We start from the raw sequence: 22,093 nt of genomic DNA, 5'->3' as shown, positions 1-22,093 counted from the left end.
TGTTTGGATAGAATTCATCTGAAGATTATAGATGAAAAGAGTGTCCTCCTTGTTCCAGATTGCAAACACACCAAGCACTGAATGTGACCTAATTTATTCAATCTATTTGATATAATTAGTGTAGGGCAACATGTACATGGACAATATGGTAATTGACTGCCTACATAAACATAATGCAAATGCATTTCTGACTTGTATGTCATGTTCAGAAAAAAAAGTCTTATCGCAGTAGCTGGAATGTGGTGCAATATAGAACGGCAGATAACAACGTATTCCCCACCCTATATATCACTGGATGTTCATGACAAGTGCCAGGTCATGCTATAACTTGTTTATACACCACAATCATGCTTGTCTCAAGTGACTTGGTCGTCCTAACAATGTACCACCCAGGCAACAAACATGGACTTGCCTTCAGTTCAATATGCCACAGAAACAAACAAGACATTGTACAAATGTAATCTCCATACCCATTCATAAAAATGCTTTCCCCTGCGAATGGATTACAACATAGACAATCAAAGCAGATCATTCTAAACTCTCCCTTCTTTCCACAAATATAATGTAAAGTATAAATAAAACATAAATGTTTTACATAGCATTATCTGGATGATATCAATTGATCAAAATGCCATCTTATTCTGCACCAGTCCAAAGTATGTTCTTGTTCACATCAGACAGCTGCCCGTCGTCAGCGAGTGTGGCACCAACAGAAACGTTGATTAACCAGACAATGACAGTGAACAGGTGTTTTCAGAATATTTAATAAAGCACATGTGAATAATTAATAAATCATAGTGTTTCACAAACATTATTTCATTCAAAGGGTAAAATTCTGCAAATTAAATGATATTTCTTGACATTACTCCACATAACTTCACGGATAGTTGGCAACAATGTATGTCTAATTTGATTTACTAGCTAGCCATATCTAATCATGATATAAGAGCCATGGGTGTTGGCTTAGCTGGATTGACAGGTATCATGAGACCCATCCCACCCTATCCATGCATCAGTCAACATGAAAGTGCCCCCAGACACGGAGAGATACATGATCACCATCATAAAACAAAACTTTAGGACCCGCTCCTCGAACCCCTCAAGGAAGACAACTTTTTATGCTTATAGGTACACATTAACTGTCACTAGTAGTTCAAAACCTGGAGCTTAAGAAAGTCTAGATTATTGCAGTTTCTGAAAATGAAAATTGTCTCTTGGCTCCATTTTACTATATCATATTAAGATAATTTAACTGTTTTTTTTGTTTTTTTTGTAAAATATGCTCATTTCAGAGACTAGATATTTGTCTAACATTTTTTGAATAAACTAAATATCAATCATTGTTCTGATTCTCTGCACAGCCTTAATAGTCTCATGACAAACGCATGTATGTCCTCCAGGCCTGGACAAGCATTTTACACAGTCGGGCTCGAGCATTCCTGGGTCCCAGCTGACAAATGGCAGCCACTGTGCTATGCCAAGGAATGGAGGAAATACCTGTGCCCCTAATCCTACACACCATACTAGTCTAATTGCAGAGATGAACTGCCTGATACTGGGCCAAGGGGTGATCACATGTTCATTCACCTGAACCCCACCTCCCCTAAAGCCATGCCACAATACAATACTCTATGATGGAATATGTCAACGAATTAAATGTGTAATATTTCACACCACACCTTTTTAATCTAACATATCAACTTATTTCATTACCGGACGGGGAGCCAGGGTAGGACCTGAGCTAGTCTTGTAGCTAAATAGCTTTTGTGGGAGGAAACATTGGAATGGGTGAGTGAGTGAGGGAGTTGGGTTTTACGCTACTTTGAAGGGGTGGGACGAGTCCAAATTTACTATCCGGGTACCCACCCCCCTTGTACCCGACCCTACCCGGGTACCCGGTGTAGGTATGAAGAGGTAGGTACAAACTGTCCAATTGGGAAAAGTTTCACCGTAGCTCTGGTAAAATGTATTTAGATACAGGTATGAAACGATCTGGTGTATACACTGAAGTTGCCTAAGTTGTTTTTTTATTCAGACATATAAAAGTCAGAAGGAATGGGCATAGTAGTCAGGAAGAAAAGCGAACATTAGTGACTTGTAGTTTAAACAGAGTTTTAGATACTTTTTGTCATTAAACAATATATCACGTGACTAACCACGGGTCCGGGAAGTCCTGTGTGTACCCGGGTCCTATTCAGTACCCACCCAATTGGTTGCTTAGTAACATGTCTTCCCAACATAACAAAGGTGTCGTCATACATTTTCTACAAGTCAACTAGCAGACTACCAAGTACAATAAAACAGGTATAAATATAACATGCACAATAAAAGGATGGTCTGAAGACTCAAGAGTATATGCAAGACGTTGGGAAGAGATGAAAAGCTTCAGTCTGTTATGAATGAGTGAGTAAGATATGGTGGTAAGGTTCTACCTTTGTCAGATGTATCACAACGAGAAGGTTTTAGTCTATAGAGTGAGTGAGTGAGTAAAATATGGTGACAAGGTTCTACCTTTGTCAGATGTATCACAACGAGAAGGTTTTAGTCTATAGAGTGAGTGAGTGAGTAAAATATGGTGACAAGGTTCTACCTTTGTCAGATGTATCACAACGAGAAGGTTTTAGTCTATAGAGTGAGTAAGTGAGTGAGTAAAATATGGTGACAGGGTTCTACCTTTGTCCAGTGTATCATAACGAGAGAAGACTTCAGTCTATATAGTGGGTGAGTAAAATATGGTGGCAGGGTTCTACCTTTGTCCAGTGTATCATAACGAGAGAAGACTTCAGTCTACAGAATGAGTGAGTGAGTATGATTCTAACTTGAAGCAACCTTCCGGGCAAATCACGGCAGTGGACACCAGAAGTGGGCTTCACACATTGTATCCATGTGAGGAATCAAACCAGAACCACATTCGTGAGAAGCAACCACTTTAACCACTAGGCTACCTCAGTGCCCCTAACTAAAGATATAGACATTAGTTCTGCAACACTGCAAAGACCAAAGGGTTTATTCAGTGCAGTTAATTGTTAGTCCATGAGTCTTGCCAAACATTATTAATTAGTGATGAGCTAAGTACAAGTGTTTTACCATCTTCAGCTGTTTCCACGGCAACCTCAGTATTTTCTTCAACTTGTTCCTCAACTTTTTCCTCAACTTGTGATGATACTGGAAGATTTCAGCACAACTGATATCACATCCGTTACACAAATCCTAAACACATCCTCTAAGTGTTTCTGAACAGTGGTGCCAGGGCACCGATATAGGTACACAATATACACAAGCCAGGAGAGCATGCAGCATATTATTAAACTTAAAGAGCTAAAATAAATATTTAATAACATTTCAAGAAAACAACATCTCATGACCACTAATGTGTCTTTGCAGAAAGTTCTACATAATAATCCATGCTACAATACATGAAGCAGGATTTGTGCTGGGTGAAATGCATGCTGGGAACGCACTGTCCTCCCATAATCGTGGTTTCTGCTTTGGTGACAATGACTGGTAAATTTAATTTGGCGACATATATCAAAACTTGATCATTTGTCTCAACAAACACATTAATTCAATATGTAATCATGCTTTTCTTATGAATCCATTCAGTAGATCATTAGCATGAATACACCTGCAAAAAATAATCCCGAACTTCATATGACAATGGCATTGTGTTAAGGAAACAATTGTATTGAAAGCAACAACCACTATTAAAATGAGATGTTAGAGGAGTATACAATCATTATGTGAAGAAAACAATAAATATGATGAGCGTGAAAATGCAAGTGTGTGTCTGTTATATACAGCATATGACACAGGCAGACATGCTTGAAGTGAAACTTACCAACAAACAAAAGGAGCAAAGGCTTGTCAATTCCAACAAATGAAAATTAAGCTGAGTAAACAAGCTTTCAGCTCCAAGCCTGTATTGTGGTGAGTGAAAGTTGTTTTATGCCAGTCAACAAGCTTCCATCTACGCCTGTCATGTCAGCCTGCAAATAAAGTGGGCGAGGCAAGCCTGTGACTAAAAGCATGAGCCATCATCAAGGCACCATGACAGGCAATCAGCCATGATCCACGCCATTGAGGCACCATGACAGGCAATCAGCCGTGATCCACGCCATCGAGGCACCATGACAGACAATCAGCCGTGATCCACGCCATCGAGGAAACATGACAGGCAATCTGCCATGATCCACGCCATCGAGGCACCATGACAGCCAATCAGCCGTGATCCACGCCATGGAGGGACTATGACAGCTAATCAGCCGTGATCCACGCCATCGAGGCACCATGACACACAATCAGCCGTGATCCACGCCATCGAGGGACCATGACAGGCAATCAGCCATGATCCACGCCATCGAGGGACCATGACAGGCAATCAGCCATGATCCACACCATCGAGGGACCATGAGATGCAATCAGCCGTGATCCACGCCATTGAGGCACCATGACACACAATCAGCCATGATCCACACCATTGAGGCACCATGACACACAATCAGCCATGATCCACGCCATTGAGGCACCATGACATACAATCAACCATGATCCACGCTATCGAGGCACCATGACAGGCAATCAGCCATGATCCACGCCATCGAGGCACCATGACAGGCAATCAGCCGTGATCCACGAGATCGAGGGACCATGACAGGCAATCAGCCGTCATCCACGCCATCAAGGCACCATGAGATGCAATCAGCCATGATCCACGCCATTGAGGCACCATGACACACAATCAGCCGTGATCCACGCCATCGAGGCACCATGACAGGCCATCAGCCGTGATCCATGCCATCGAGGCACCATGACAGGCAATCAGCCGTGATCCACGCCATTGAGGCACCATGACACACAATCAGCCATGATCCACGCCATAGAGGCACCATGATAGGCAATCAGCCGTGATCCACGTCATCGAGGGACCATGACTGGCAATCAGCCATGATCCACGCCATTGAGGGACCATGACAGGCAATCAGCCTTGATCCATGCCATCGAGGAAACATGACAGGCAGTCAGCCATGATCCACGCCATCAAGGCACCATGACATGCAATCAGCCATGATCCACGCCATCGAGGGACCATGACAGGCAATCAGCCATGATCCACGCCATTGAGGGACCATGACAGGCAATCAGCCTTGATCCATGCCATCGAGGAAACATGACAGGCAGTCAGCCATGATCCACGCCATCAAGGCACCATGACATGCAATCAGCCATGATCCACGCCATCGAGGGACCATGACAGGCAATCAGCCGTGATCCATGCCATCGAGGTACCATGAGATGCAATCAGCCATGATCCACGCCATTGAGGCACCATGACAGACAATCAGCCATGATCCACGCCATCGAGGCACCATGACAGGCCATCAGCCGTGATCCACACCATCGAGGCACCATGACAGGCAATCAGCCGTGATCCACGCCATCGAGGGACCATGATAGGCAATCAGCCGTGATCCACGCCATCGGGACACCATGACACGCAATCAGCCATGATCCACGCCATCGAGGGACAATGACAGGCAATCAGCCGTGATCCACGCCATCGAGGCACCATGACAGGCAATCAGCCTTGATCCACGCCATCGAGGCACCATGACAGGCAATCAGCCATGATCCACAATGAGGCACCATGACAGGCAGTCAGCCGTGATCCACGCCATCGAGGCACCATGACAGGCAATCAGCCATGATCCACAATGAGGCACCATGACAGGCAGTCAGCCATGATCCACGCCATCGAGGCACCATGACAGGCAATCAGCCATGATCCACAATGAGGCACCATGACATGCACTTGGACTTCTGGTCCCCATGCAAGTCAGCTTATAAGTACCAGGCATCTCAAACCTTTTTTAACACTGATCCTAAACTTGGATTTCGGGGACTGTAAGTGTTCACACAATATGTGACTTTTGATAGTGAGTTTGGTTTAACACGGCTTTGAACAGTACTCCAGTCATATCATGGTGTGTCAGCGTACTATGGGAGGTCAACTAATGTCAAAATTGTTGGCTTTCTATAATAAGTCAATAGTTGACCAGCAACATGTCGCAGTAATATTTCATGAACAGATATTACAACTGACATCAAGTCAACTGATTTGGTATATTGGCTATAATATGCATAGCATGCAAAGCTTTACACTCATGGCAACAACCCTTGTACATCACATTATAGACATTGACCATACTCTTCCATTCGCTCCACTCATTCAGCTGAAGCACCAAACATTTGACATTGCAGTCGAGTGAATGAGTGAGTACAGTTCAACCCAGCATCCCGCACTATTCAATATGTGGGAACACTAAGAACAGGACTCCCACACCGTCGAATTCGGGGAATGGGAAATGGGCACCAAGTCCAATACATTTATATCAAAATAGCCTAAAATACTTAAAAATGAAAAAAATATCTGACATGGTTGGAAAAATTTGGAGTCCTGTAGAATCAATGAAGGTCTATGTACTTTGACACAAGCATGACATTTTAATACCTAATCAGCATAAATATACTGTTCCCACATAGATGCATTTAAAGATATCAAGCACCTGCTCTCTGGAATATATGTACCAAACAAGCACCTGCTCTTAGTGATCAGTATGCCAAACAAGCACCTGTTCTCAGTGATCAGTATGCCAAACAAGCACCTGCTCTCAGTGATCAGTATGCCAAACAAGCACCTGCTCCCAGTGATCAGTATGCCAAACAAGCACCTGCTCTCAGTGATCAGTGTGCCAAACAAGCACCTGTTCTCAGTTATCAGTGTGCCAAACAAGCACCTGCTCTTAGTGATCAGTGTGCCAAACAAGCACCTGTTCTCAGTGATCAGTGTGCCAAACAAGCACCTGCTCTCAGTGATCAGTGTGCCAAACAAGCACCTGTTCTCAGTGATCAGTGTGCCAAACAAGCACCTGCTCTCAGTGATCAGTGTGCCAAACAAGCACTTGCTCTCAGTGATCAGTGTGCCAAACAAGCACCTGTTCTCAGTGATCAGTGTGCCAAACAAGCACCATTGCTACTGTGATCAGAATGGGCAGGATGAAGCTTGTCATTGCACTGCTCCAGATCAATAAGCCCACAGCCTCACCAGGAACAAGCCTTGTGTTACACAAACTGAACCATAAAATAAATTCTTTGTACATGACTTGGTACCATTCACAAGCCCGATTGGCCACTTCCAGAGGGTTTACCTAGCTGCACATTCAACACATCGTTTGAAGCCAAAGTTTGACCAAGTGGACCATTACAAAAGACACTGTAGTGAATGAATTGATCACATCTCCCATTGTACAAGTATCAACACTGAATCGAAAGAATGTCTGGCAACAGTCAATAAAACTGTTGAGTAATCATTAGACCACAAACCATATTGTATCTCCATCTTATCAACGACCCTCCAATTCCCCACGAGCATGCAACATAAAACCATCAACCAATCAACCTTACCAGTATTAAGAGGAACAAGGGGTTTTGTAGGGTACACATTTAGACTTCACAAGGAAGGGACATCGATTATCTGGAATCTACCAATATGGTTGACACATTATTAGTTAAACAGTAAACAGACAGACAATGTAAGATTTCCACAAGATTCTCTCATCTGTACAATCATGCATATTAAACTGCACGAAGGACAACACAAGTTAGACAGGCTGTAGTCCACTAACGACCCTTACACCAGGTGTTCTTTGCTGAGCAGGTGAATGCTTCAAGCTGCAAAGCTTATAAATGTAGAAACCAAAGCAGACTTTACCATTTTCGGTTATTTCCGTAACATTGTTTTCTGTAATTTCCTCGGTCACTTCAGCATGTACGGCGGTTGCTGCTTCAACTTCAACCTCGGCAGCCTGTGCAACCTCAACTTCATTCTCTAATTCACTGTCAATGACTTGCAATGACTCCACGACCTCAGCTGGAGTTTCAGTAATTTCCTCTGAAGTTTGTTCAATTTCTTCGGTTGCTGCCGCCGAGGTTTCAGTATCGGCAACGGCTTCAACGGTCTCAGCCACTTCAGCTGAGAATTGTTGTTCAACTTCCACCTGGTCATTTTCAGCGATATCAGCTGTGACCAACTCCTCTGGTGGGGAAGGGATATCCTCTAAGAAAATAATCATGGTCATGAAATTTCAAACGTTTTCTTCTCATCTTTACCTTTACGATAGATCAATACAATCAACAGCATTATTAATACAAAACGTTGTGTCAAATTAAACTGAATCTTTTCCTTCTTACAAAAAATACATTTAATAGTCATCCATCTTTTGAGTAAACATGACTTCGAAACAACAGCTATGTAAATAATACATAAATGAATTTTTAATTATCTTTCAGTTTCAACAAATAATGTCCTCATGAGGAAATAAACTTGAATTTGAAACATATCAGTACTATTTGAACATGTTTAGTTATCGAAGCTTCTCGGAGATAGCTAGCACTTGTGAACCCTCCTTCTACATCTAAGTGTTATCCAACTCCTAACAACTAGGTGCAGTGCTCATCTAGGACTCGACCTAAGGTCGACAGATGGTGGATATCTATTGCCCTATGACCCTTCTACCGATTAAATGTCATATCTAACATCAGACTGAAATCATAGCAAAACTTTATTTTTTACCAAAATATTTTACAAAAAAATTCAATGTTTTATTTTGAACATTTAAACACTAATTTACCATTAACATTGAAGATAACAAATCTATTCATATTTACTATTTTACATTTTGAAAATCTTCGATGATTAATTATCAAAATATGACTTTATCTCCTCTAAAGATTACTATCTTCTTGTTCCTTGTCAGATAGAGAAGGAACATGAAATTGTGCTATTTTCAGCATACCCTGTTCCACCGAGTATACGACACACAATATACATGGGTTTCACTCGTAAATATTGGGCCTCGCCCATTCACATTTTCTACAGGACAAAGAGCAGTTGGGGCATCCAAGAAATTGGGAGACACTAAGTTTTGTTATGAACAAGCGGAGTCCACCTGAAGCAGTTATTAATTGATGAGAATGAAGATGATGGAGAAGAGGATGAACCCTGAACATGTTGAAGTGTACATTCACGAAGCATGTAGCAAAGTATGACATAACATGTTATCGTCACGGTGCATAAATATTCATAACACAGGCACATGCATTATCACTTATACCCCACATCAAGAAGGATATCTCAAATGCTGCTCTGCATATTTAATTCATACAAAAATTCTTCCTTAGCCCTAGTTTCATTTACCAACACATTCAGTATTTATATGTAAATAGCAGGAGCTGGCTTGACATTGGTGTAATTCTTGCTTAAACAAAGCAGCACCAACGGTGCAATTCTTGCCTAAACAACGCAGCACCAACAGTGTAATTCTTGCTTAAACAATGCAGCACCAACTTTCACACACAAATATAAGATAGTGACCTATATAAGCAACTGGTTTCCAAGGAAACATCCTAGAGCTTCATCATTTAAGTTTCATCATCTATCAATGAACATATCTTAAGAGATTTCTTGCACACATCATGCACATAAATAATGTTAGAACGGAGATGTAATGTTATCAAATGCCATGATGCATGTGCAATGTGATATAACTGTATGATATACATGTATGTAATATGGGTCACATGGCCTTGAAAAACAAAGAGCTGATTCACTGAAAGTCAGTGATTTACTTAGTAGTAAATGTTAGTTGTAATGTGATGAACAAACCTCATTTAGTATGATATTAGTGTGGCATTCCCAATCTAAGGAAGATGCATGCATTGTTGGTGTTGCCTATCTGATGATGTTACTAAGCCTTCCACCCATTGATGCCTTGACTGGCACCTAACACAAATCACAGTTGTCAATGGAGATGTAATGATGGTTAGTTGTCAAACAAGTACTATAAAGCATGGCAGATATATGGAACATGCTGCCAGGAAAATAGCATGACATAATTCATGATCATAAACTATTAATCTACCGCTACTCTTCATATTATTGAAAACAATATTATATCGCATTTATATTTGTAAGAATGAATTAATGAATTAAACTAATCAATGACAAAATATAACATATATTACCAAAATTATCATAACGATAACTCTTGACAACTAGGAAACTATCCTCATCAAAACGATGGAGAAAAGTGTGAGTTAGGAACCAGTCAATTATTATGGGGTAGGTGGATGTGGGCCAGAGGGAATGTGGGGAGGGTCACCAAAACTATGACAGTCTTCAGCATGTTCAGGTGAGGGTAAAAAAAAGTAATACACATTTTTTTTTATAAACAAAGTGCCTTTGCATTTTGTCTTTTCAGGGAGGGTCAGACAAAATATACCAGGACATGGGGAGGGTCATCTTATATAAGGCAAGCATTAGGGGAGGGCTATTATCTTCATTTATTAGTTATTAAAAACCTCTGAAATACACTTACACATCCCATAATAAATGACTGGTCCCTTAAACTGATCTACAGTTAACCAGTTAAAGTAGTCAACAAAGACAAGAAATCCATACAAGGTTCAGTTATTGGCAAGTCGAAGAGAGCACAGTGTTAGGAGATGCAGAAACAAATCAGACAATGAAGATGATGCTCATTCCATGAATAAATGATGCCTGTATGATGTTCAAGTGATGTTCAAGTGATGTTCATTAGTAGCAAACTCTGAGTAGGAAGAGACAGTTAAAACACAACTACAAACAGTGTAGGAAGAGAAATTGGTATCAGCTTAACAAGTTAACAAGATTAAAGCACACATACCAACAACAAGCACATCTATTTTTTAAATACATAATTCACAATGGGATATTCTTAGCACTTGATTGACAATTAACTCTCAGGAAATGCTATTGTAACTCCTCCCTTCCGTGGCTCTGAGGAAATGGCCAATTGTCAATCAGATTTATGAGCACACATGAAGATAATTAGTAGACGGGACGTACATAACCTTTTTTGTGCGGATTTAAAGGCACAGTCTGAAGTTTGAACTGAGATCTAACCCAAATTTACAGACAGATACGTATGTCTTAACATGACCTATATCAAATCTGTGCAAATGACATTCAATAACTTCTTCAGTTTCGTTATGTTTGAGATGAATGTCAAGGTCATGACAAACTTTCTAAAATTATCCAGGTTTCATTCAGTTCAAAATCTTACACATTAAGTATGGTAATATGAAAGAATCGGGTGGTGCCTTAACTTCTTTTGAGCACTATCAATAACGGCGCTATTGATGAAAATAACCACCTGGTTCACTGAATCAGACAAAAATGTTGTCTGACAAGATTAGACAAATATACCCTACTTAACACCAAAACCATGAAAGCCATGCATGACAAATTGGTATGTGCTATTCGCTTCATCTTCCTACACTGTATGCCCCGCACCATCAACAACACTGACATCCTCTTATGACGATGTCATCAACCTCATTTACCGGGTGGCGGGAGCTCGGCTTCCACCTCAGCTGCCTGAGTCGCCTCCACCTGTTCCTGCACTGCCTCTGAAAACACCAGCGGAGCAATGATCACAACCACCATGGCAATCTCTCAAGTCTAACCTCCCAACTTCACCGGCCCAAGACATCAGAGCCTGTGGCAGGTCATCTCACAACATTGTCATATTACTACTCAACACAATACACCCTACATGCCTAACTCAACCCTTCCAGAGCTCGGCATCAAGGTTGTATACTTCTCAGGGAGCTGAGAATACAATTTGAATGCAAGTGGTGCATTGGCAAGGATCATACAGGCCTTGACCATTCCTCTCTGTGCTGGCGTCTTGACCAATACAAGTGGCCAATACAAGTGACCAATACAAGTGGCCAATACAAGTGACCAATACAAGTGAGTGAGTGAGTGAGTATGGTTTTACGCTGCTTTTAGCAATATTCCAATATCACGACGGGGGACACCAGAAATGGGCTTCACACATTGTACCCATGTCAGGAATCGAACCCGGGTCTTCGGAGTGGCGAGCGAACGCTTTAACCACTAGGCTACCCGACTGCCCCGACCAATACAAGTGGCCAATTAGTTCCAATTAATGGTGGCCAACTAGTTCATCATGATTCTATTATGTTCACACCTGCAACTGAATGCTTGCTGAAGAGCATTACCATTATGAAAATACAAGGCGTTCTACAACAATATCAGTTCAGGTGTAGGTCGTGCATTAAACAAATCATGTATCTAAAGACATGACACTTTAATTAGGTAGATTGTAAATTAGTTTCCCAAGTCAAATAAAATAAATAAATGCAACTGCCAACCTGAGAACCTCTAGAACACTTGGCCTGATTGAAATACTTCTAAATAGCTTATGTCAATGCTTCTTAATGTCAGTGGTATCATGGCAGGTACACAAGGAACAGGCTTCACACGCTGTACCCATGTGGGAAACAAACCTGTTTTGGCATGATGAGCTAACACCTTAACCACAAAGCTAACTCCCTTGCCCTTTTACCAAAAGGACTACCCATTACTTACACATATTGACAGAAACAATATAAAGATATATCAACAAATTTCATTTCATTTTGCATGTTTAAGTCAATAAGTGTTTGTAATTGCTTAAATCATGTAAAATCTGAGTGCAAATTCTAAAAAAAAGCACACTACAAATTTCTAGTCTATGAGAAGAGTTTGTGCAATGCATTTCATAGCTATGCTGTATGCTTAGTTGTTAACACTTAATTGACTTCATGTTATTATTTTGTTTTAGAGACCTGTTTTTATTTTAACTACTCAACACGATCAAGATGTTTTGAAAACTTTACAAATTGACATTTCAGGTCATCTTACAATTGTTATAAGTTATCAAACTGAACTTTTCAAATATTGCTTTCAATTCAGACAACTCGGTAAACTTACACCAATATCAAACTGACCTGACTTACTTCGAATAATGATCTACACATTGTTAAGGTGGAAAACTATTCTAAGCTACAATCTACAAGAGTCCACAACACATCAAAATGTTTCACTATCACACTATTGTTAAGTCACAGCAACAAGTGAAGAAGACAGACACGCCCCCAAGCATCCATGTTAGGACATGACAGTCACTGGCTCCAAGCCACTACGAATATCTCTGTTGAGAAAGTTTAGCTTATAACTAAATAAAAGACATTAATTCGCTGAAAAAGTTATTATTTTGACTGCATTTTGTATAGTTCAATATACTGAAAAAATATATTTTGAGATCATGAATATTTTAGGGGATATTTTGTGCTCAAGTTTTACTTCACAAAAATATCCCCCCAATATTTTTGTTCAGTGTATTTTTACATGTTTTAGTTCAGCATATAACATTAGTATGCAGCATTCTTAGGATTCTGCAGTCCTATCTGAAACAGATGGGATTAATACGTGGCGACTAATGCTAGGACACAGCATCTACAGACCTGGAAAGGAACTATGGGTTTGTTACTGGTCAGTTCAACACCCAACTCACACGAGACACAGGACATGAATGATCTACACAACGAGAAACAGAACAGCTCTAGGAGTCTGTGAGGAGGCAAAGCACTCCGCACCTTGTGTCAGGCCACCCAGTGTTTCTCACGGAACTTACATCACAGGGAGCTGAGTGTCTACCTAGTGTCACAGTCCCTCAACCCCATTGTTATCCCTCCTGTCCACCCCATACTGAATGCTATAGTCCTGAATAAAGCAAGTCTAGATTTACCCAGGTTCAGATCTCAATCTCCCATCTCACTGGGGCTCCTTTTCAATTTAATTGCAGTTGTTTGTTTTTATCAAAACTATATTTTTTCAGTGACAAATCGTTAGTGTAAATGTCTCCCTCATAACATCCCACAAACAATTCTACAGATGCAATTGTAGTGCTACAACTACAATAACTACAGTCTGTGCCAAAAACAAGTTTACTCTACAATCCCGAACCTGGCTCCCCTTCCTTTGAGCAGATTTCAGTGTTAATGTGTGGACTATTATTAAACGAGCTCATCAGACAAATCAGAAACTTATTAGACTCAGGCTTCAGACAAGAGGCAAAGTCACAGACTGCCATAATACTTCAATATTACTTACAAAGTCATATCTCTACAATCTATTTGTGGACCAGGTCTAGATTTAGCTTAAATCTACATGATAATGCTATGTGTCCAAACAGACTTCAGTCTCCTTTAACATTTTCTTGAAATGCGCAAGGGTTTTACTTTTGGTATAAACTATTGTGGTCCTCGTCTACAAAAGGTACAATGTTTCAAATATGGCCTAAGTTTAATGGACCGTTGTCATGTTTGTGGAACTGGGATCTCATTTTGAGATATAATGGTTGCATGCATTCTTATTGAATTCTGGATTCTAAATAAGTCTTTGTCATGGTCACTTAACAAATATTGCAAGTGTCCCCAAACATGACATTTTTCTTCTAGGTGAAATGACAATTTGAGGTACAATTTTCCAATGTGAAATGTGACAAGAAACACTGGGTGACAGACCAATGCCGCGGTAATGGTAGCCCCACGCGGAGACACAAGAGGCAGAAGCATTAGACACAGCAGCTGTGCTTGAGATCGAAGGATCAAAGGTTACCATTGAAATCATCAACGTTAAATTCTTCGTCATCTGAAGGGTCCTCGGTGGGAGGAGGGGGAATGGAGAATACAGGCGGTTCCACAGCAACAGAAACAGCCTCTCCTGCAAGTCAGCGCTGACCGTTATATCTTGGATACATACTATGGAACACAGAATCTTGGTCCATACGTAATATCTCGCCATCATCATGATTATCTCCGAGCTTGATGTAAGCAAATGATACATTTTTTGCAGCACTTGCCCAAATACATCAAGCTATGAACAGTAAGAAAGAGAAACCTGAGGCTACGCTTGCTCCAAAGATGCTATTGTTGTGATACGAAGAAATAGCTGCAATATGTACAATATCTCCTGACCCTAAAGATGCAATTGGCAAGATACGTCCAATACTCTCTAATCCTACAGATATCACTGCTGTGATATATACAATATCACCTGACCCTACAATAACAATAGCTGTGATACGTAAAATATCTCCCAGCCCAACAGTAATAATAGCTGTGATACATAGGATCATTCCCGACCCGCCAGTAACAATTGCTTCAATATGTACAACAATAGCCCCTGAGAGCAGTTCCCACAGGTATGTCGATATTGAATTTTCTATCAAAACAAGCACAGCTAATGACAGTGTGACAGGGCTAAACACATGATCGGTTTACCAGATCTGAATCAGAGCATGGCTAAATCAGATCACAGCCTGAAATATGCAGGGTGGCATTCCCCACTGTGGCACTCAAGTCAGAAGTGTAATGGATGACAGCCCCTGGAAAGAGTAACAAGAACACAGTCTTTTCAGGGCACGTCCCACATAGCAATGCTAGCTGGTTGGTCTATATTGCAGCATGGAGTGTGGAGCCTCTGTCACAATGCACACAGAGCTGAACGTTTCATTGTAATGGTCCATAATTTCGCAAAAGGGGATTGCCAGTTTCAGTATCAAAGGAAACCCTATGTGTTGAGTATAAACTAGTCACTGGTGCATTGCAACATAGAACTTGTTAACAGGATATACAAATACACCTGGATGCACCTAGTATCATTTTGTGCATATGCTTGAGCATGCGTTTAGGAATGTAGCATTCATTACAACATGGATACTTTAAGCCACTAGAAAATCTCTTCCTGCACTGTCACCTTCCTCTAACTTAATCACCTTCTACATCACAACCTTGTCATGACCCCATGGAAGTTCTTCCCTAAATTTCCTTATTTCTACAAAACACAATAATCTGTTACAAAATCAGTCATCAGGTTCAAGAACGTTGTACGTATCACAGCAATTGCCGGTGTGGGTCAAGGAGTATTGTACATATCACAGCAATTGCCGATGTGGGTCAAGGAGTATTATACGTATCACAGGTATTGCCGGTGTGAGTCAAGGAGTATTGTACGTATCACAGCAATTGCCGGTGTGGGTCAAGGAGTATTATACATATCACAGCCATTGCTGTCATTAGGGGAGTATTGTACCTATCACAGCAATTGCCAAGGTTGGGTCAAGGAGTATTGTACGTATCACAGCCATTGCTGTCATTAGGGGAGTATTGTACGTATCACAGCAATTGCCGAGGTTGGGTCAGGGGAGTATTGTACGTATCACAGCCATTGCTGTCATTAGGGGAGTATTGTACGTATCACAGCAATTGCCGAAGTTAAGTCAGGGGATTATTGTACATATCACAGCTATTGCCGATGATGGGACAGGGAGTATTGTAGGTATCACAGCTATTGCCGATGATTGGTCAGAAAGTATTGTACGTATCACAGCAATTGCCGAGGTTAAGTCAGGGGAGTATTGTACATATCACAGCTATTGCCGATGATGGGACAGGGAGTATTGTAGGTAACACAGCTATTGCCGATGATTGGTCAGGGAGTATTGTCTGTATCACAGCTATTGCTGATGTTGGGCCAGGGGAGCATTGTACTTAACACAGCAATTGCTGCTGTTGGTCTTGGATATTATGTACTTTCAGTGAAAAAATTAAACATGCACAAATATGGCCTGGGTAACAAATCAAACCGATTCCAGAGAAGGTCTATATTACCTGTAACGCTGGAGATCCTCCTCACTTCATCCAAATCCGTGGAGACAGTAATCCCCCTGCCCTTGTAGTACTCATCGGCGTCTTTGTCCAACACCAGCAGCGTCGTCTCGTCACCTCCGCTCTTCACCAGCTCAATCACCCGCTGGTGAGTTTCGCTCTCAATGTTTGTTCCATTCACAGCCACTATCCTATCGCCCTCGCGAAGATCTGCTCTTTCAGCTGGAGAGTCTTCGTCGATTTTACCGATATACTGTCCTGGTTTGTCTCTTTCCGCATGAAGATTAAAACCGTATCCGTTGAAATCGGCCCGTTTCTTGATATGGCAGAGCCGGGGAGGGAACTCGCTGGTGCTGCTTGTACTTGTAGTGATCGACGTCTGAACTTGACTAACCTGTGTGCTTGTAACGGCTTCCAGGACAGGCTCTTCATCATGGACATCAGTGTAGGATGGGGGGTCTTGCTCTGGTTCTGAACATAAAGAAACAATGATGTTACATTTGTAACACCCCCAAATACTGCTATTTTCAGCATGAATCATTAAAGCATTTAAGCAATATGGTATGTATGTACAACAAAACAGGATTAACTCTTCTTCGTTAGTTTGGCACCCACCCATTTGTCTGCCAGCATATGTATGTTGTAATAGATATATACCTCCCCAGCATTTTAATTGCTTACCAAAACCTTTAATTTGTTTTTGTGCCTCCATATCCAAACAAAACTAGGCCAAGCCTACTCACAGACTACATTCATCGCTTGTGCTGCATTACCATGCATTACTATTTCATCCCCTCGCCCTGATTACCATAGTCACAGATACTCTTCTAAATTGAAAGTGTGGGTATCCATTTAAAAAACAGTAATTTAATATCTGTATCATGATCTGTGGAATCCACAATGGTACTTGGAAACTATGATATATTATTCATCTTTTGACAGAGATATTTTCAGCAGGTGGGACATTTTGGTAGCAGGGTGTGTATGAGAGACTACATATTGGCCGAAGAAACACACTGCATCTAAATTGCCAATCAACTCAAGTGAAACATATAGTGATATAAGAGCTTGTATCCAACTAGGTCATTACGAGCCAATATCCTGCCCACAGTCCCTATTCAGTTATCCAGCATAAGTCCCAACCAGCTTGCCTAACTTTAGAAAGACCAACATTTCCCATGCACACCTGCGACTCCGATGAATATCAGTTGTTATGCTGCAGTGTTGCCACACAAAAAGATCTGCCCTTACCCAGAGGGGTGAATCCTAATGGCCATGTACATGAAACCTGACTTGTGCCTCCACATGCTGGGGGTTTGAATTAGAATTTAATGGGTCCCACTCTGAATATTATGGCAGGGAATGTTCCTTCATATATGAGTGAGTGAGTGAGTAGGGGATCAAAGTCTCTTCAACCAATATTGTAGTTGGTAGCCATGTCAGCATAATCTGGGAGTAATGACTTAAGTGGCACAGCCCCTGGAAGCTCCATAAGCATGGGATACCAGAGACCTTGTCTGTCCTGGAATCCCACAGGGAGACAAGCATGGGATACCAGCAACCTTGTCTGTCCTGGAATCCCACAGGGAGACAAGCACAGGGTACCAGCAACCTTGTCTGTCCTGGAATCCCACAGGGAGACAAGCATTGGATACCAGCAACCTTGTCTGTCCTGGAATCCCACAGGGAGACAAGATGGGATACCAGCGACCTTGTCTGTCCTGGAATCCCACAGGGAGACAAGATGGGATACCAGCGACCTTGTCTGTCCTGGAATCCCACAGGGAGACAAGATGGGATACCAGCGACCTTGTCTGTCCTGGAATCCCACAGGGAGACAAGCACAGGGTACCAGCAACCTTGTCTGTCCTGGAATCCCACAGGGAGACAAGCACAGGGTACCAGCAACCTTGTCTGTCCTTTAATCACACAGGGAGACAAGCACAGGGTACCAGCAACCTTGTCTGTCCTGGAATCCCATAGGGAGACAAGATGGGATACCAGCGACCTTGTCTGTCCTGGAATCCCACAGGGAGACAAGCACAGGGTACCAGCAACCTTGTCTGTCCTGGAATCCCACAGGGAGACAAGCACAGGGTACCAGCAACCTTGTCTGTCCTGGAATCCCACAGGGAGACAAGCACAGGGTACCAGCAACCTTGTCTGTCCTGGAATCCCACAGGGAGACAAGCATTGGATACCAGCGACCTTGTCTGTCCTGGAATCCCACAGGGAGACAAGCACAGGGTACCAGCAACCTTGTCTGTCCTGGAATCCCACAGGGAGACAAGCACAGGGTACCAGCAACCTTGTCTGTCCTGGAATCCCACAGGGAGACAAGCATTGGATACCAGCGACCTTGTCTGTCCTGGAATCCCACAGGGAGACAAGCACAGGGTACCAGCAACCTTGTCTGTCCTGGAATCCCACAGGGAGACAAGCACAGGGTACCAGCAACCTTGTCTGTCCTGGAATCCCACAGGGAGACAAGCACAGGGTACCAGCAACCTTGTCTGTCCTGGAATCCCACAGGGAGACAAGCACAGGGTACCAGCAACCTTGTCTGTCCTGGAATCACCAAGGGTATACACGCATGGGGTACTGGGAAGGCAACATTGATAATAGTCTCTCCACTGAATCCCATTGTAAAAGTTTCACAAGAATCTTACAGGGACATATCAAACTCATTTCCCACCTCTAATTTTTAACAAGAACCTAAGCAATTAATATGGCTGGTTTAACGACAACCATAAATTGGCAATGACTTCCTTGTGTCATGTCAAACGAGACCCACATTCTGTCATTGGACTTAATGTCTATGTGACAATGAGCTGGCTAGACTTGCTCTTGTATACCTTTTTCAGGGTTTTTTTCTCATAAAATGAATATATTCCACTGTCATGGTGCAGGACTACGACACACCTGACATAGCAAGATAATGTACATGTACATAAATATCCATTACTCAAATCACATACCGCACTTAATCTAATAAGCTACCATCCTCTGCAACAATGTGATACAATTATGTATTAAAGATTTAAGGGGGTCCTTGGCTTTTCTTGGTTTTACCCTTTGGGAGGTCATTACTATATTGTAAGGGTCCTGATACGAGAATCCAGCCCTACAACACAGCAGTGAAAAGTCAAACTTCAAATCTTTTAGATATGAGATGGAATAAGAGTAATGAACATTATAATAAACTTAGTATAACTATTAAGATAACAGGACTTATCACACCACTGACTATATTAATGGGTACAGTTCATGTAAAATTATATATTTGGTGTCCCTTGGAAAAGGTTTATCAGCACTACGAGTCCGGCTTTGGGTCATCATTGCGGGCTTCTCATTACCTCATGGGTCATGCCAAACCAAGGTCATGGCAACTCCTACATTGCTGTTTTATTCCAGTACTGTATCATGTATTTGCAACACCATGCTTATACTAATACTTATACCATGTGGACACCATGATAAATTTGTTTGTTGTTTAATGCTGCACTCAGTATTATTCCAGCTCTATGATGGCCACCTTTAAATAATGAAGTCTGGACCAAAGAATCCAGTGATCGAAATTGTGAGCAAGGATCCATGTCGTCGAGGTATGATGACACGCCATCAAGTCACAGCCACAGCCTGACCACCAAATTCATTTGGTCGCCTCTTAAACCAAAATCCCCACGGGAGGACATTACAATAAAAATCAAACTAGTTCACGAACTAAGTTAGACTTCAGATAACAAAACTAAAACTAATGGACTTAAAACTCTTACAGGTTTGAATACGGTACAAGACTTGCATGATAAATCGCTTGACAATTTACTTCTTTAACAGATGACATGCCAGATCAAGCAGCCTGCCTTCCAGCATCATAATACATACATTGTACATGGGCATTTTAAATCATAGACATGAAAGCTTGAGCAAAATATGATTAATTTGAATTACATTGAGGCAGCCTCTTTCCAGGTTACAACCACTGAATGCATGAACAGAAACCTGATAAAGGAGTCCATACTTCAGTGGCTTACGTACCTGCATGGCCTTTCATTCTACCATGCAATAGAGCTGCATAGTTATTATCATCATGTGCCCCTATTCTGATAGAGCCAATATACAAATATTACCCGGAACTGTTGTGGATAATTATTGGTGACAAATTAACTTTTTACAATCACTATGTGGCTTCAGCTTGCTAAGCAGATCCTATCATTTCAAAGCAGATCCAATCTATGCATCATTGCAAAGCAGATCCTATCTATGCATCATTGCAAAGCAGATCCAATCTATGCATCATTGCAAAGCAGATCCAATCTATGCATCATTGCAAAGCAGATCTAATCTATGCATCATTGCAAAGCAGATCCTATCTATGCATCATTGCAAAGCAGATCCAACCTATGCATTATTGCAAAGCAGATCCTATCTATGCATCATTGCAAAGCAAAGTGCAAATGTCTTTGTTCTTTGACTTTGGTGTCACCAGGGACATCTAGAGCATGTTAAGGAGTTTTGGAAAAGATGGGTTTAAGTTCAATGCTAACAGATGGATCAACAGACGGACAACAGACGAAGCTCCGTGACAAAATCTCACTGTGATGTCAAGGTTTTTTTAGTGGTGAAACTGAAGATGATATCTATTTATCACATCAATCATTTATCATGATATCTATCATCCATTTATTATATCTTTCATCCATTTATCATATCAATCATTTATCATGACATCTATCATCCATTTATCATATCTTTCATCCATTTATCATATCAATCATTTATCATGACATCTATCATCCATTTATCATATCAATCATTTATCATGATATCTATCATCCTTTTATCATATCTTTCATCCATTTATCATATCAATCATTTATCATGATATCTATCATACATTTATTATATCTTTCATCCATTTATCATATCAATCATTTATCATGATATCTATTATCCATTTATTATATCTTTCATCCATTTATCATATCAATCATTTATCATGATATCTATCATCCTTTTATCATATCTTTCATCCATTTATCATATCAATCATTTATCATGATATCTATCATCCTTTTATCATATCTTTCATCCATTTATCACATCAATCATTTATCATGATATCTATCATACATTTATTATATCTTTCATCCATTTATCATATCAATCATTTATCATGATATCTATTATCCATTTATTATATCTTTCATCCATTTATCATATCAATCATTTATCATGATATCTATCATCCTTTTATCATATCTTTCATCCATTTATCATATCAATCATTTATCATGATATCTATCATCCTTTTATCATATCTTTCATCCATTTATCATGATATCTATCATCCATTGATAATGATATCCATTGTTTAAGTCACATGTGCTTTACCGATGTTGCATCATGTAATCAGGAATCCTACATTTTATAGATATATACTGCCTAAGGCAACAATAGGCTATAACATTTGTAT

At 41.0% G+C, this 22,093-nt stretch overlaps 1 protein-coding gene across 5 annotated transcripts in view; it reads right to left on the bottom strand.

The window, feature by feature from the left end:
* Positions 1-22,093, bottom strand: part of LOC124143178 (Na(+)/H(+) exchange regulatory cofactor NHE-RF2-like) — a 48,566-nt gene that overhangs the window by 7,917 nt on the left and 18,556 nt on the right. For 2 of the 5 annotated variants that reach the window (XM_046512038.2, XM_046512042.2), the window contains exons 2-6: positions 16,621-17,088; positions 14,567-14,671; positions 11,440-11,505; positions 7,769-8,113; positions 3,088-3,165 (exon numbers count right to left, since the gene is read on the bottom strand). In XM_046512038.2, the coding sequence (XP_046367994.1) occupies positions 3,088-3,165; positions 7,769-8,113; positions 11,440-11,505; positions 14,567-14,671; positions 16,621-17,088 (1,062 nt within the window). The remainder of the gene's footprint in view (positions 1-3,087; positions 3,166-7,768; positions 8,114-11,439; positions 11,506-14,566; positions 14,672-16,620; positions 17,089-22,093) is intronic. The other 3 variants (XM_046512039.2, XM_046512040.2, XM_046512041.2) reach the window with 3 other exon arrangements.

The sequence above is a fragment of the Haliotis rufescens genome, unplaced genomic scaffold, assembly GCF_023055435.1.
Source record: "Haliotis rufescens isolate VD_foot unplaced genomic scaffold, xgHalRufe1.0.p SCAF_6, whole genome shotgun sequence".
In the NCBI taxonomy this organism is placed as follows: domain Eukaryota; kingdom Metazoa; phylum Mollusca; class Gastropoda; order Lepetellida; family Haliotidae; genus Haliotis; species Haliotis rufescens.
Note: the sequence above shows the minus strand (reverse complement) of the source record. Positions and strands in the feature narration are given on the sequence as shown.